At 38.6% G+C, this 15,055-nt stretch overlaps 1 protein-coding gene across 1 annotated transcript; it reads left to right on the plus strand.

The window, feature by feature from the left end:
- Window positions 1–11,771: 11,771 nt before the first annotated feature.
- Window positions 11,772–14,606, plus strand: LSG1 (large 60S subunit nuclear export GTPase 1). The gene has a single exon (XM_044062801.1). It carries the CDS (start codon window positions 11,878–11,880, stop codon window positions 13,792–13,794), a length of 1,917 nt encoding a protein of 638 aa, XP_043918736.1. The 5' UTR covers window positions 11,772–11,877; the 3' UTR covers window positions 13,795–14,606.
- The last annotated feature ends 449 nt before the right edge of the window (window positions 14,607–15,055 follow it).

Below are 15,055 nucleotides of genomic sequence, written 5' to 3' on the forward strand. Positions count from 1 at the left end.
TAAAACAATGGAGCTCATCTTTATAGAACTTATTAACAAGGACATAGTCAGTCTACAGTCCCTTGACCCAAATCAGTTTGAGTTTGTTAAAAGTAGATACTGCCTTCTAAACTTAGTGTACTTCTTTGACAGGTTACTGATGCTTTTAATACAGGTAAATCAGTGCACACTGCTTACCTTGACCTGTCGAAGGCCGCTGACACATTTCCACATTTTAACATAAAACAGATGCTAATCAAAGTAAATGTAAGCCTCTATGTGACACGTTGGATAGCAAACAGATTGACTGACAGAACCCAACATAGTGTAGTGGGCACTCTCTCATCAAAAAAGAATTATTACCAGCAGTCCTTGAGCCACTACCTTTTAATATACAGTTCTCTGATGTCAAGACTGATGTTAAGGGCCTGGGGCTGACTACATTTGCATATGACTGCAGATTGAAGGTACTCTCTACCTCACCTCTAGATTCTCCAGGATGATTAATGCATACAAACAAATGGTGCCAGGCCCATGGTCTTAAGTTAAATGCCAATAAATCTAGTATACTATAGTACAGTTTATACAGTACAGTATAGTATAGTATAGTATAGTATAGTATAGTATAGTATAGTCCTTTGACAAACATCAGCAACCATGTGCCTACCACATATATGAAAGCTCAACAGTTATTAGGAATTGGGCACATTCATTGACAGTGAAATATTCTTTGACTATCATTTATTTATTTTATTTATTTTACATTTGTTGACTGGGAGAATCTGACTGGATGTGTGTCCATTTTCAGTGGAGGCCCGGGGAGAAAAGCTCCACAGTTTGTTAATAAACAACTAAGTCATTTAACATATACAAAGACCAAATATGAAAAAAAAAACATTTTAGCTTACAAAGAAAAACATTTTAGCATATAAATGTAGTAGAAGGACACATTACTTGCATGCACAGTAATATTTACTTGACCAGTAATGTTATAAACAGGAATATGCATAATTTACCAAGGGATATGCATAATTTACCAAGAACTGTATTTTGCGTATGGTGGTGTTAGAAATGGAGAGTGCAAGGAGTAGAAGAAAGTTGTTTAGAGCATAGTAAGACTGCTAGTAGATAAGTTAGCATAGTAAGACTGCTAGTAAATAAGTTAGCATAGTAAGACTGCTAGTAGATAAGTTAGCATAGTAAGACTGCTAGTAGATGAGTTGGCATAGTAAGACTGCTAGTAGATGAGTTGGCATAGTAAGACTGCTAGTAGATGAGTTAGCGTAGTAAGACTGCTAGTAGATGAGTTAGCGTAGTAAGACTGCTAGTAGATAAGTTAGCATAGTAAGACTGCTTGTAGATGAGTTAGCATAGTAAGACTGCTAGTAGATGAGTTAGCGTAGTAAGACTTCTAGTAGATGAAGTTAGCATAGTAAGACTGCTAGTAGATAAGTTAGCATAGTAACAGTGCTAGTAGATAAGTTGGCATAGTAAGAGTGATAGTAGATGAAGTTAGCATAGTAAGACTGCTAGTAGATAAGTTAGCATAGTAAGACTGCTAGTAGATGAAGTTAGCATAGTAAGACTGCTAGTAGATAAGTTAGCATAGTAAGACTGCTAGTAGATAAGTTAGCATAGTAAGACTGCTAGTAGATGAAGTTAGCATAGTAAGACTGCTAATAGATGAGTTGGCATAGTAAGACTGCTAGTAGATGAGTTAGCATAGTAAGACTGCTAGTAGATGAGTTAGCATAGTAAGACTGCTAGCATAGTAAGACTGCTAGTAGATGAGTTAACGTAGTAAGACTGCTAGTAGATAAGTTAGCATAGTAAGACTGCTTGTAGATGAGTTAGCATAGTAAGACTGCTAGTAGATGGGTTAGTGTAGTAAGACTTCTAGTAGATGAAGTTAGCATAGTAAGACTGCTAGTAGATAAGTTAGCATAGTAAGAGTGCTAGTAGATAAGTTAGCATAGTAAGACTGCTAGTAGATAAGTTAGCATAGTAAGACTGCTAGTAGATGAAGTTAGCATAGCAAGACTGCTAGTAGATGACATTAGCATAGCAACACTGCTAGTAGATGAAGTTGGTTACTATGAAGAGGTTGATAGAGCATTTGCTGAGCTGAGGAAACAGGTATAAAGGGTCAACCTGGGGGAAGGCATGAGCATAGTCTTTCGATAATAAGGTGTTCTTTTAGTATTTGTTAAAATGCAATGCTTGATTTTGCTGAGGTAATAGCAGGGAGCAGTGAGTTCCAGATTTTACCTATGTATAGAATATATGTATAGAAATGTTCTGTCATTCGTGGATTATGTGTTGTCATATAAAGACATGGAGCTCTGATTGTATATATGCCTCTGTACAGAAATATTTTTGTCATTTGTTGTATTTGTACTGTTATGTTATGGAGCTTTTCTCCCCGGGCCTCCGCTGTAAATGGACCTTGTTCCAGTCGGACTTTCCCGGTAAACAAATGTAAAATAAAAAATAAAATAAAATAAATGTAGTTAGGAAATAGGGAATCACCTGCTGAGTTGTTGGATTTGGTCATTTTGATTAATGTTTTGTCACTGGAGCGTAGTTGTCTGGGGTTTTCTTGTGATTTAAGCAAATTAGATAGTGCTGGTATTTTTCAGGCTATAGAAGGAGTTTCTGAGCGAAGACTAATTGATGGAAGGTAATGAGATTTGGAAGTTCAAGCCAATTTAGTTGAAGTAGTGAGTAGCAATGGTGGGAATGGTAAGGACTATTTCTGGCAAATCTGGCAATTTGATTGTAACAGGTGTCTAGTTTTGTGATTTCAGTTTTGGATAGGTCGGTGAAGATGGAAGCAGCATATAGAAGTGTGGATAGGAGCAGAGTTTGAGCCATGGTAATTTTAGCCTGTTGAGTTAGGTATGTTTTATTTTTGTAAAAACAGCCAAGTTTTCTGTGTATATTTTTGACAGTTTGCTTTCTGTGGTCAAACTTCAGTTTGTTGTCAATGGTCACTCCTAGTAGTTTTGAGCGGGAGTCTGGGGAGATAATGGTACCATCACTAGGCATAATATTGAAAATATCTGCCTCTAAGTTGGATTTGTTTGGTTTGAAACTTAATAATTTGGTCGTTTTGGGATTCAGTAACTGATTTTTACTGAGAAACCAAGCTTCAGTAGTTTTGAAGACTTGTTGAGTGATGGAGAGGAGTGTCATGGGGTTGCTGGCTGAACAGACTAATGTCGAGTCGTCAGCATATTATATGACAGTTGGATCTTGAGTGATGCAGTTGAGATCATTAATGAAGATGGAGAACAGCAGAGGGCCTAAAATTAACCCTTGTGGGACTCAAGTTGTGATAGTAAGCTGTGTGGATAGTTTGTTATCCCACCTGACTGCTTGCTGTCTGCCTAGTAGGCAATTCTGAAACCAGGCTAGTTAGTGATTGGATAGTCTGAGGTCTGAGAAGGGCTCAAGAAGTTTGGGATGGTTACCATGTTGAAGGCTTTTGATAGGTCTAAAAATACGGCTGATGTTAGTTTGCCTAAATTCCCATTTTAGTTGATGAGGTTAGTGAAGGAGAGGAGGGCAGTTGTTGTATTATGGGCTGGTCTAAACCCATGTTGGGTACGAGTGAGAAGTTGTTTTTTTTAAGTAGGTATTGCATAAGTTGATGGTGAATACATTTTTCCAATATTTTAGCTAGTGGGGATAACATGGCAATTGGGCGATAGTTGGTAAAGTCCGTGCAGGTGCCACCTTTGTGCAGTGGGATGACATATGCTGTCTTCCAGATTATTGGAATTTTGCTTTCTGTTATTAATCTGTTAAGAAGAATTGATATTGGGTAGGCTATGTCATTAGCGGCCATTTGAAGGTATTCGGCAGGAATGCTGTCAGCAGCTAGGGTAATTGATTTGAGTTGAGCTAATAGTTTTTTTTTACATAATTAGTGGGAATAGGTTGGAATTGGCAGGTGGTTTTTATACTGCTAGCAAGGTTAGAGTTGCTGGTAGTAGATGTTGGGGGTTGTTGATGAACTAGTTTTGAAATGGCTTCTGTGAAAAATTTATTAAATGCTTCTGGAATGTGAGTGCTGTCACTTACAGTGGTTGGTGTTGGGGTAATAGGTTTGCCAGGGTGGAGTAATTTATTTAACCCTGCCTAGAGTTTTTGGGGGTTGTTTTGGTGTCTATTTTGCAAATTTAGGAAATAGTTGTTTTTGTGCAGTAGAATTGCTTTTTTTGTTTCATTTCTGGGTTTTTAGAATTGTTGTTTGGTTGCTATGTTTTTTGTGGCTCTCCAGTGATGCCAGGCTCTATTTCTTTGAGTTATCATGCTCCTGGTAGTACTGGTGATCCAGGGGGCTATGTTCATTTTTTAGTTTTCTTGTACGTGGAGGGGCATGGGCATTTAAAATTTTAAGGAAGGTAATGTTAAATAGATCAACAGCTTCGTCTAGTGGGAGTGTTTTTAGTAGGTTCCACCTTTGGTATTGTAGTTCAAGTTTGAATTTATTTATATCAACGTTTTGTTTATTTCTAATGGTGTGAAGTGGTGGCTCGGAGTTGGTGTGGGATTTGAGTTTTAGTAGGAAGGTGGGTTGGTGGTCACTGAGGTTGTCTGGCAGGACACCCATAGCTGGCCTTAGGCATAAGCCAGCTAGGCGGCCGCCTAGGGCGCCGCTCTAGTAGGGGTGCTTTTTTAGTATTTATTTGGTGTAGGTAGACCGGGATGGAGGGCACCAGGTGGTGTGGTGGGGGGTGCCGTGGAGCCCTTTTGCCTGGGGCACCAGTTGACTTAAGGCCGCTCCAGAGGACACCTGTTTGGTAGGATGTGTTGGCATTGTTTATCAGTAACCAGTCTAGGAGGCTTTCTTTGCTTTTATTATTACCTAACCTTGTGCTACACTTAATAACTTGGGTGAAGTTATAAAGATTTATAAAGTTGATGGGGTTGGTACTAGAGTATGTATGCCAGTCTATATTAAAGTCACCAAGGATAATTGTTTCTTGGGGTAAGTTTTGATTGACCCAATGCAAAAGGGCTTCTAGGGTGGGGATGTTATTACCTGGTGGTATATACCCTGTAATAATATTCAAAGATTTTTTTTATCAGTAAGTTAAAGTTTGGCTAGCAGAAGTTCAGAAGACATTAAGGGGAGTATAGTAGGGTTGCTAATGGTAATCTTTAGGTTGTTTTCTTTAGGTTGTCACAAATCTATTACCATTAAGAAATCCTTTTATCCTGCCAAACTGAATACCAGGGAGTCATCACTGTGTAATACCTTAAATCTCCTGTGTGAAGGCTAATGGGATATATGCAAATGAGCACTTATGGACATACCAGTGTTCAGCTACAGGGCTTGTGAATGCCCATAACTTTTCATTTTTTTACTTTTTAAGCCTTTACTGGTACAGTCGGGCCAGTAAAGCCAAACCTCACTATCTGTAAACATGTCAAGTTTAGTTTCTGAGCACATCAGTACAGTGTAAGTGGATTGTTTGGCTATACTTTGGAAACACAGAGCTGAAGACCAAGCCTAATATCCAAAAACATTAAAGTGCCTGCAAAATATCCCAAATAACATCCAAATCAAATGGTAAAAAGGTCACATTTTGTTTCCAAAGTATAGCCAAACAATCTACTTATGTTGTACTGACAGCTCAAAAAAACAGTATGTCTACAGCTAGTGGGGCTTTGCTATATTGGCCTGAATGTACCAGTAAAAACTTAAAAAAAATTAAAAATCATAGGCATCAGAAGCCTTGTAGATGAAATACTGATATGTATTTATATCCTTAAGAAGTCATTTGCATATATTCTATGGGCCTCACTTCACTATAGGAGGCATAATGTATTACACCATGAAAATTCTAGCTTACCTGTGTCTTTCTTGGAGTTTTTGCTAAATGGTTTTGTCTGTTTTACCCTTTGGTTTACTTGGCTATAAATATCTCTTGTATCCCCCCCCCCATCTACCTAACCTCACTGCCTAACACAATACACAATACACAATGTAGTCCTAACAAAACCTTGATCCTAACCCAAAAGTCCTTCATTGCTCCCTAAACCTAAAACTTCATTCCCCTTCCCTAACCTTAAAATCTATATCATTCCCTAAAACAGGCAGGGTTTGGGATGGGGTTTGCTACTGCACATCTGGGGGGTATACAGGAGATAACTATGGCTACAGCATAAGATAGAATTTGCTGAAAAGACAGAAATCCCTCTCAAAAGGATCCCTCTTTTATGGCATAGACTTCCCTAAAATGTAAAACAAAGTAGCTCCCTGACCCTCTACAAATGTAACCTTGAATGGCAGAGAAACTGTACATCACCACTGGTTAAGTTACTGAAACCATCACTGAAAGGGGTAAAATTTAGGCATAGCTCTCAAATGTCCCTGATTTCTTAATCACTTGTAAAACTGATGACCTTTGGAGAAAAGGTGGTGAATTATACATAAGTAAATAATGACAATAATTAGAAGTGTAGACTTTTTTTTACTTAAAAAAATCGTATAATAAATCACCATCTCTTTATTTTAACAGTACTAACTTTTTAAAAGATGTCCTTGCATGCCTCCCAACTGCCCAGATTTTTGCAGAATGTCCACAATTTTGCCTCAAAAGATTGGTCTGTTCCTCGTAAAATGTTTGGTTTTCTGGCAATTCACTGGGATGATCCAAGGAATTAAATTAGTAAATAATGCCATGCATGTGAGTTTCAGACTTCATATCCTTTAGAAAATGTACTTTAATACATAATGTGTTATTCTAGCAACTCCCTACATTTATAAGAACAATATTTAAAATCTCTCCCTATTTTTGGGCCTTTGTACCCTCATTATGTCAGGCTTTTCCCAGATTTATTGGGCTAAGAGATTGAGAGATTTGTGTCCTTGATTGCCCTGATTATTTCTGGATTTGTCTCCAATTTGGATGAGGTTTGTCCTTTCCCTAATTCAGTTGAGCACTATGAAATCAAATAGTAATTACTTCTTCTTGTTGGGTACTACCGATATGGGATATAAGCTAGGATACAAACAATCTAGCTAATGAACACCCTTGTATAAAGCTATGGCCATCATCAATTTATAAACCACTACATTACAATATAGTAAAATTAAACAAATAATTCTACTCTGTTTATTATCAATAATAAACTATAAACATCCTAGTTCAAAGTCATAGCTAACTTTAGGCACCAGTGAACTCTGTGGTCTCTGGGAGTCCCCTGTTCCTGGGGGTCCCTAATCACAGCAGGTTATCTTATCTTGATAATTTGCAATATGTTTGGCCTCCAGGTAGCCGTTTGAAATGTCAAAACATGCTAAAGTGAGTCCCGAAATACAGAGACTGAATGACCGAAAGAATGGACTTACATATACAAAGTCCAAGATGCCATTTCTCAGAATATTCCATTTTTTCAGTGGTATGGTGATCTCAGAGTTGGTATATATAGGTTTGGGGGTGTTGGGGATGTAGGGTGGCTTGCCTTCCCGTGCAAAGAAGTTTAAAGGAGAAGAGCAATTTTTTTAGATTTGCTCTTCTCTTGTGTTTTCAGTCTTTTTTTTCAGCTTGTCGGCACTCTGCATTTTGAGTGGCGACATTTCAGTAGGGAGCCATCAAGCCAACAAAAGCTACTAGCATAATCTTGTATACTTAATAAACCAGGTGGGTAATAATAACTCTTATTTATATCTCCTTAAAAATTGAAAAAATATCTCTGGTTATAGTAACAGTCAAGTAACAGACTTCAAAATTCCATTAAATATTTTGCCACGGACATAATGCCCCTGGTTTAGATAGCTTGCTGGCGGACATTCTCTCCACTAACACTAACAACATAGACAGCTTTAGGTACCTGTTAGGTTATTTTCACTTTCGCAAACCCACCAGATGCGCCGTAGCAAGCCCCGCCCAAATCCCACCTGACACATAGCTTCATGGCCTCGTCTTTCCACCTCCCACATACATTGTTGTTGTGTCTTTCGGCTTTTAGGGGTCGCCACAGCAGAACTCCGGTCCACTAATGATTGGCAGTAGATTTTTACGTACCGAGTTGCCAGCTCTGACGCACAACCTTCAACGAAGGTACACGCATTCACGCATGTCTCCACACAGAAGACGCTCTGAGAATCGAACAGAACAACGTCTTACTGTGAGGCGACAACGCTACCGCAGCACCAGCACTGCCAGGGACCCACCTCCCACATACGTACTGTACTGATTCTAAATGTTTTTCTCCATTAATATTCAAAGCGTGCCGAAGCAGTTGCGAACTGTATCCATATTTTAATGATCCTCAAAATAACCCAATACTAATTATTTAAATAATACCATGCTGGCTACAAATGTGAAATAAAGTGACAGGCTAGGCTTTTTACTGTTGGGACAAAGCGTACCAAGTATAAGAACTTAGGTTAAGAGGCATAATGTAGCAACGTTAAATAATACCATGCTGGCTACAAATGTGAAATAAAGTGACTGGCTACACTGAAATACCATGCTTTGAAATAAAGTAACGGGTTATGCTTAAATACCATGCTGTGAAATAAAGTGACAGCCGAGGCTTAACTAATACCATGCTGGCTACAAATGTGAAATAAAGAGATGGGCTAGGCTTTTTACTTTTGGGACAAAGCATACAAAGGTATAAGAACTTAGGTTAAGAGGTGTAATGTAGCAACATGTAAATAGTGCAGGTTATTTAGAGTTTCGCAAACCCACCGATAACCTACTGCTATTATGTTCTACATCTAATCAGTCTTGACTAATGTAATATTTCCCTAAATCAGGACATTAATGCAAAAAAACAGTACAGTGTAGGGTTGCCACCTTTTCAATTGCCCAAAGTGGGACATTTTTTGCAGAAACATCAGATTTTGCAGGGCAAAACATACCCACGGTCAGTACAAAGGACAGAACTTCACTTTTTTTGCCTAAATAAAAGATTATTCTTGTAGCATTATAGTTGCTTATTCTGTTTCTTATAAAATTTAGGTGTTTTATGCAACTATTAAAGAAAATTTTGGAAAGTTTTGCCCTAAAAATCTCAGGACATTTGCCATTTTTTCAATTTTTTTTGCAGGACAAAACTGCCCAAAGAGGGACTGTCCCTCGCAAAGTGGGACAGGTGGTAACCCTAGTACAGTGGAGATATAGGAAACTACAGACTTACCTTCTAAGCTTCTGAGCAGCAAAACACTGGAAAGACAATTGTAAAGCACTTAGCTAGTCATCAATAACCGAGTTAGGCAAGCCATTATGTACTACTCACTATACACACAGGAGTATAGATGACAACCATTGTTTTACTTTAGTTGTTTAATGCATAACACAAGAAGAAAGCATATACCCAGATGTTAGTAAGTAAAAATGAAGAAAACAGACTGTATTTACCCATATGTTAAACAGTAAACCTGAAAAAAGCAGACTGCGTTTACCCATACGTTATTACCATATGTTAACATTTCCCTAACTCTATCCCTAATAAATCACTAGTTATTTATCATTACATTGATAAAAAATCCTATTATTATAAGGGAAAAAATGACGTTGTTCAATTGAAAGCTCGTGTTTTACAACTTTGATTACTACACTAGAATTTCAGCTGCTGTGGAATGTAATGTATGCATGATGACATGGACAATTCTGCATTCCGTGTCAATCATGGCATATTATAGCAATAACCCACGCCTGGGTGTGGGTAATGCTGGATTTACCCACGGTTGGCGTGGTTTGGTCCCGGCGGCCCGAGGACCAAACAAAGACAACCGTGGGTAAATCCAGCATTACCCACACCCAGAAGTGGGTTATTGCTATTATACAATGCCATTATTTAAGAAAATAAATAATTATTTTTCTTAAATAATGGCATTGTATAATGCCTCTTTGCTGCCCTTCCGCACCTGTCTGGTGTTCCGCGGCAGTTCTGATGTACTGCGCATGCCTACGCAGTACATCAGAGTTGTGGCAAAGCAACGGAGAACGCAAGTTCTCCGTTGCTTTACTGTCTCGCTATGTTAAATGGGTTTAACATGGCGAGACAGTTTTAAAATAAGCAACGGAGATCTCCGTTGCTTATTTTAAAGCTGTCTCGCTATGTTAAACTCATTTAACACAGCGAGACAAGTTTAAAAAAAAGCAACGGAGATTGCAAGATCTCCGTTGCTTTTTACACACTGTGTCGCTATGTTAAAGGAGTTTAACATAGCGAGACAGCTTTAAAAAAAGCAACGGAGATCTCCGTTGCTTTTTTTAAATCTGTGTCGCTATGTTAAACTCTTTTAACATAGCGAGAATGTTTATACTAACGGAAAAAGTCCGGGCGACCGGACCTTTTTCCGTTAGTATATTGAGGGATTTACAACGGGCACGCTGGTTGGGCTGGCCAATCAACGTGCACGTTTTTAGGGTAGGCATTGTATAATTGCATATTGAAACTGCGGCCGGCGCAGGTCAAATAGGCTACGCCAACTCCTGGCGAACCGCCGGGTAGGTTTCTTTACTATATAACCACCTATTATTGGATGAAAAGGTTGTGTACATAGAAAAAAAACTGTAAAATGCACTTCGGAGCATATAGTAAGTTATGGCTTTTTGAAAAAGTTGAAGAGTCATGCAAAATGTGAGAAACGGAAGAAAAAAGTAATGTGCATGGTATGGGGTACTCAACATGGGAGGAGACAGAGGGAATCACTGTAGGATGTTTGTTTGTGTGTGTGGTGTGGGTAGGATTGCCACCTTTTCAAATGCCCAGAGTGGGACATTTTTGGTACAAACGTCAGATTTTGCACAGTGAAACGTACCCACGGCCAGTACAAAGGACAGAACTTCATTTTTTTGCCTAAATAAAGGCTTATTCTTGTAGCATTTTAGTTGCTTATTCTGTTTCTTATAACATTTAGGTGTTTCAGATACAGAATAACTGTTTCATGCAACTATTACATAAAATATAGGAAATATTTTTGTCCTAAAATCTCAGGACATTTGCCATTTTTTCAGTTTTTTTGCAGGGCACAATTGCCCAAAGAGAGACTGTCCCTCGCAAAGTGGGACAGGTGGTTACCCTAGGTGTGGGACTGAAACAGCAGGCAGTGCCTAGGGTGCCATTTCACTAAGTCCAGACCAGCTCTGTACATAGAGTTGTTGTAATATATCACTGTTGCAACGAAATGCCAGTAACTGTAAATGCCCTTTTGTGAAACTGGTACATTACGTACCGTACATAAGCCTGTTATAATGTAAAAACACTGTTGCTACAGGTCAAGCTGCATACTATTCCTAAAACTTTGCAGCACGAACTTAAAAAGCTGATTGGGATTGGTGCCAGTGAGTAGGTGACACTCTACTAGTCCCCAAAAATATTAACAACAGCACTGTTCAATCATTCTTGAAAGTATATCTAATTTAGTACGGCATCTATTAACTGCTTTATGTTTTAGCTACTTCAGCCTCGAGCTAGTTTCTCACAAACCATTCCCGCCGATGAAATGAGAACCACTAAAACTGCTCAGGAACAAACCACCATAAGTGACAGCTTTTTCCGTTCACGTTAGTAAACGTGCAGGCAACTCGAGATAGGAACTATTATTTAGTAGTCGGATGTCCTACATCGGTACTTTAGAAAGAAACACGTTTCCTGACTGTAAGCATGTATTTTACTGGCGTAAAAAAGGCATACATTGTGCACAAGTCCAAAAGAAGCGTTTGATATTGCATATTTATTGTACTGGAGAAATTGCTTTAAAACAATTTTACATGGTTAGGCACTAAATTTGGTGTTTTTTTTTTTAAGTTGGTCAATTCACGTCTTCTTCCTTCCTGTTCCCTCATTCAAATAGGCTCGTCTAAACGTGTGAGGTTGTGGCATTTTTAATTTTTGTAAGTGTCCGGGCTTCAGTACGAAATAATGGGTAAAAAGAAGAGTTCAAGCTCGTTGGGTCGGGCAATCATTAAAGACAAAAATATGTCTACTATGAATAGAGGAAAAACAGATTCTTGGCTCCATACTAGTGAAATCGGCGATGGATATAACTGGGGTCGTCTAAACCTCCAGTCAGTGACTGAACAGAGCTCTCTAGATGAATTTCTAACAACAGCAGAACTGGCCGGAACCGAATTCATTGCTGAGAAACTCAATGTTAAGATTGTTTCTAGAGAGACCGGGACAGGATTACTAACAGCCGAGGAAAGGAAAATAATTAATGAACTGCAGGAGGAGAATCGACACTTCTTAAGAATACCAAGAAGACCGCCGTGGGATGAAAACACCAGCAGTGAAGCACTTCAGCAAGCGGAGAGGGAAACTTTTCTGGAGTGGAGACGTCAACTTGCCCAACTAGAAGAAAACCAGGAACTTACGCTGACACCATTTGAAAGGAATCTGGATGTCTGGCGCCAGTTGTGGAGGGTCATTGAAAGGAGTGATATTGTTGTCCAAATTGTTGATGCTAGAAACCCATTGCTTTTCCGATGTCAGGATCTGGAGTGTTATGTGAAGGAAGTTGGGGTTAATAAGGAAAACGTCCTACTGATCAACAAAGCTGATTTGCTAACCTCTGAGCAGCGACAAATCTGGGCACAGTACTTTGAGAAAGAGGGTATAAATATTCTGTTTTGGTCAGCAGTTGCAGAGAATAAGAGACTCGATGCTGAAGCTAAGGAACAGCAATTCGAAGAGGCAGTGGGGGAACACACTGATTCTGAAACAGAGGAATGTCAGATGTCGAATCTTAATGATTACATGGAGGGACAACTCAGTCAAATTAGCCACGCAGATAGTAGTCAACACTTTGAGAGTGATGATGATGATGCATATGAAGACTGCAGAGAGGAGGAAGAAGAGTGGCAGACTTGTTCAGAAGATGGGGATGATGAATGGGAATCATCTATAAATATAACTAATAGTGATTTGGAAAGTGAAATATTAGGTAAGAGAAATCTAAGTGCTACTCATCTTTTGCATCAGCATGAACTCATAGAAGTGCTTAAAACTCTGCATACCGGGAAGACTGTTAAAGAAGGAGAACTAACAGTGGGTCTGGTAGGATACCCTAATGTTGGTAAAAGCTCAACAATCAACACTATTCTTAGAAACAAGAAAGTATCTGTTTCTGCTACTCCAGGGCACACAAAGCACTTCCAGACTTTGTATGTAGAACCAGGCTTTTGCTTGTGTGATTGTCCAGGTCTTGTAATGCCTTCATTTGTTTCAACCAAAGCAGAGATGATCTGTAATGGAATCTTACCAATAGATCAAATCAGAGACCACGTACCTGCTGTCTCACTTGTTTGTCACAATATCCCTAGATTTATTTTGGAATCTAAGTACGGTATCACTATCACAAGTCTGAGAAAAGATGATCACCCTGACTGGTGTCCTACTGCTGAAGAGCTGTTGTCTGCTTATGGCTGTATGAGAGGATTCATGACTGCTCACGGGCAGCCTGATCAACCCAGATCAGCTCGCTATATCTTGAAAGATTATGTCTCTGGTAAACTGTTATATTGTCATCCTCCACCTGCAGTCAATCCCAAGGACTTTCAATACCAGCATAAGAAGATTAAAAATATGACTTTTGTGCAGGAGAGTAATCCAGTAAAAGGAAATGGAAAACCAAAAGCCAGGCGGATGGATGATGTAATCGATGAAAGCTTTTTTCACCAAGAGAATGTCCAAGCATTGACCAGAGGCATTCAGAATGTTATGGGCTACAGACAGCAAACCAGTAATTCTCTGGAATGTGTTGGTAAACCCTGGAAGAAACATTTTAACAGTAATAAAAAAGAAAAAATGAGACGACTCAAAAAGCACCTTAATGCTTAAGGTGTAACAAATTTAACTTAATGACAGATTAATTCTAAATGGTAATTCTGATGAATGGAATATCACTAATACTTGTAGGAAATTTGTTTTCAATAAGAGAGTAAATTGCTTATAAACAGTATTGTGTTTATTGGCTTAACCAAAGACAAAGTCAAATAATACTAGTTGCCTTTGTAGTGAAAATGACATTCATTCTTGCCACCTTCTGGTCAGACAGAGAAAGTCTTAATCAGAACTAATATGTTAGAAAATAGGGTAAGGGGAAAGTGTATAAAAAGGCTCAAATTTTGCCATTTATGTTGACATTAATGAGATCTAAGGAGGCAACAGAGTCAAAATGTGTGCAGTCCTATTTTATGTCATGTTCTGACAAATTTGTGGAATAACCTGATACCGATTTAGCTAGTGATTCTGAAAAATAAAACAGTGGACACTGCTTGATACTTCACTGGGTCCTTAATTAAATTGGCATGACATAGCAAGTAAATGCAGCTAGAGAATGAGAAATTGCTTCTTTATGTTTTACTCTCTTCTTTTTCCCACCTTACTGTAACCATCCCTTCCAATTGTCTTATACTGTGTACTTTATTATTATTACTGTTATTGATTCATTGCTATCGTTCTGTAACATTTTTATTTGTATTCATAATTCTTGTTGATTTGCTTGCTTACTGTCATTTATATTTGTCTGGGTTGTGACTGAATAGGTCCATTTTGGATCAGTGCTGTACCCCAGTTAACAAACTGAATGAATGAATAAATAGTCTGTTGTGCCATGAAGCCTCAATTGGCTTCTTTGGCATATAAAAGTATTTCAGCCATCTCACTTCTTTCTCACTTCTTTCTCACTTTTCTTACTTGTTTACAGCATTTATGTTTGAGGTTAGCATAATTGTTAAAGTGTTTACCTCACAAAGTACAAGTTGTGATTCCCACCTTGTGAAGCATGGCTAGGTTTAAAGGCCCCCATGGTGTCAGTAGCCTAGTAATCAACTGTAATTTGCATTCTGAACCATAACAAGTGGGGTCCATGACCATTTGTTTTTATTATGGAGGAGACAGGCCGCTCTTCACTAGAAGTGGACAGTGGCTGGTATAATGGCAGTGGGAAAAAGGGTTCCCTTTGACATGGCACTAAGGTGATTTGGTACGTTAAGTAAAACTGTCTACTCTGTGCACTTCTAAACCAAATTATGCAATTTATTATTTTTAATTAAGCAGGTAAGGGTGTGTCATTTGGACCTTTTTCAGCCTTGGCCAG

This window comes from Protopterus annectens, chromosome 2.part1 (assembly GCF_019279795.1).
Source record: "Protopterus annectens isolate FY-2018-M chromosome 2.part1, PAN1.0, whole genome shotgun sequence".
In the NCBI taxonomy this organism is placed as follows: Eukaryota; Metazoa; Chordata; order Ceratodontiformes; family Protopteridae; genus Protopterus; species Protopterus annectens.

Excerpts from the sequence above, each read along its gene's own strand:
- LSG1 (XM_044062801.1), top strand. The coding sequence starts at position 11,878 with ATGGGTAAAAAGAAGAGTTCAAGCTCGTTGGGTCGGGCAATCATTAAA.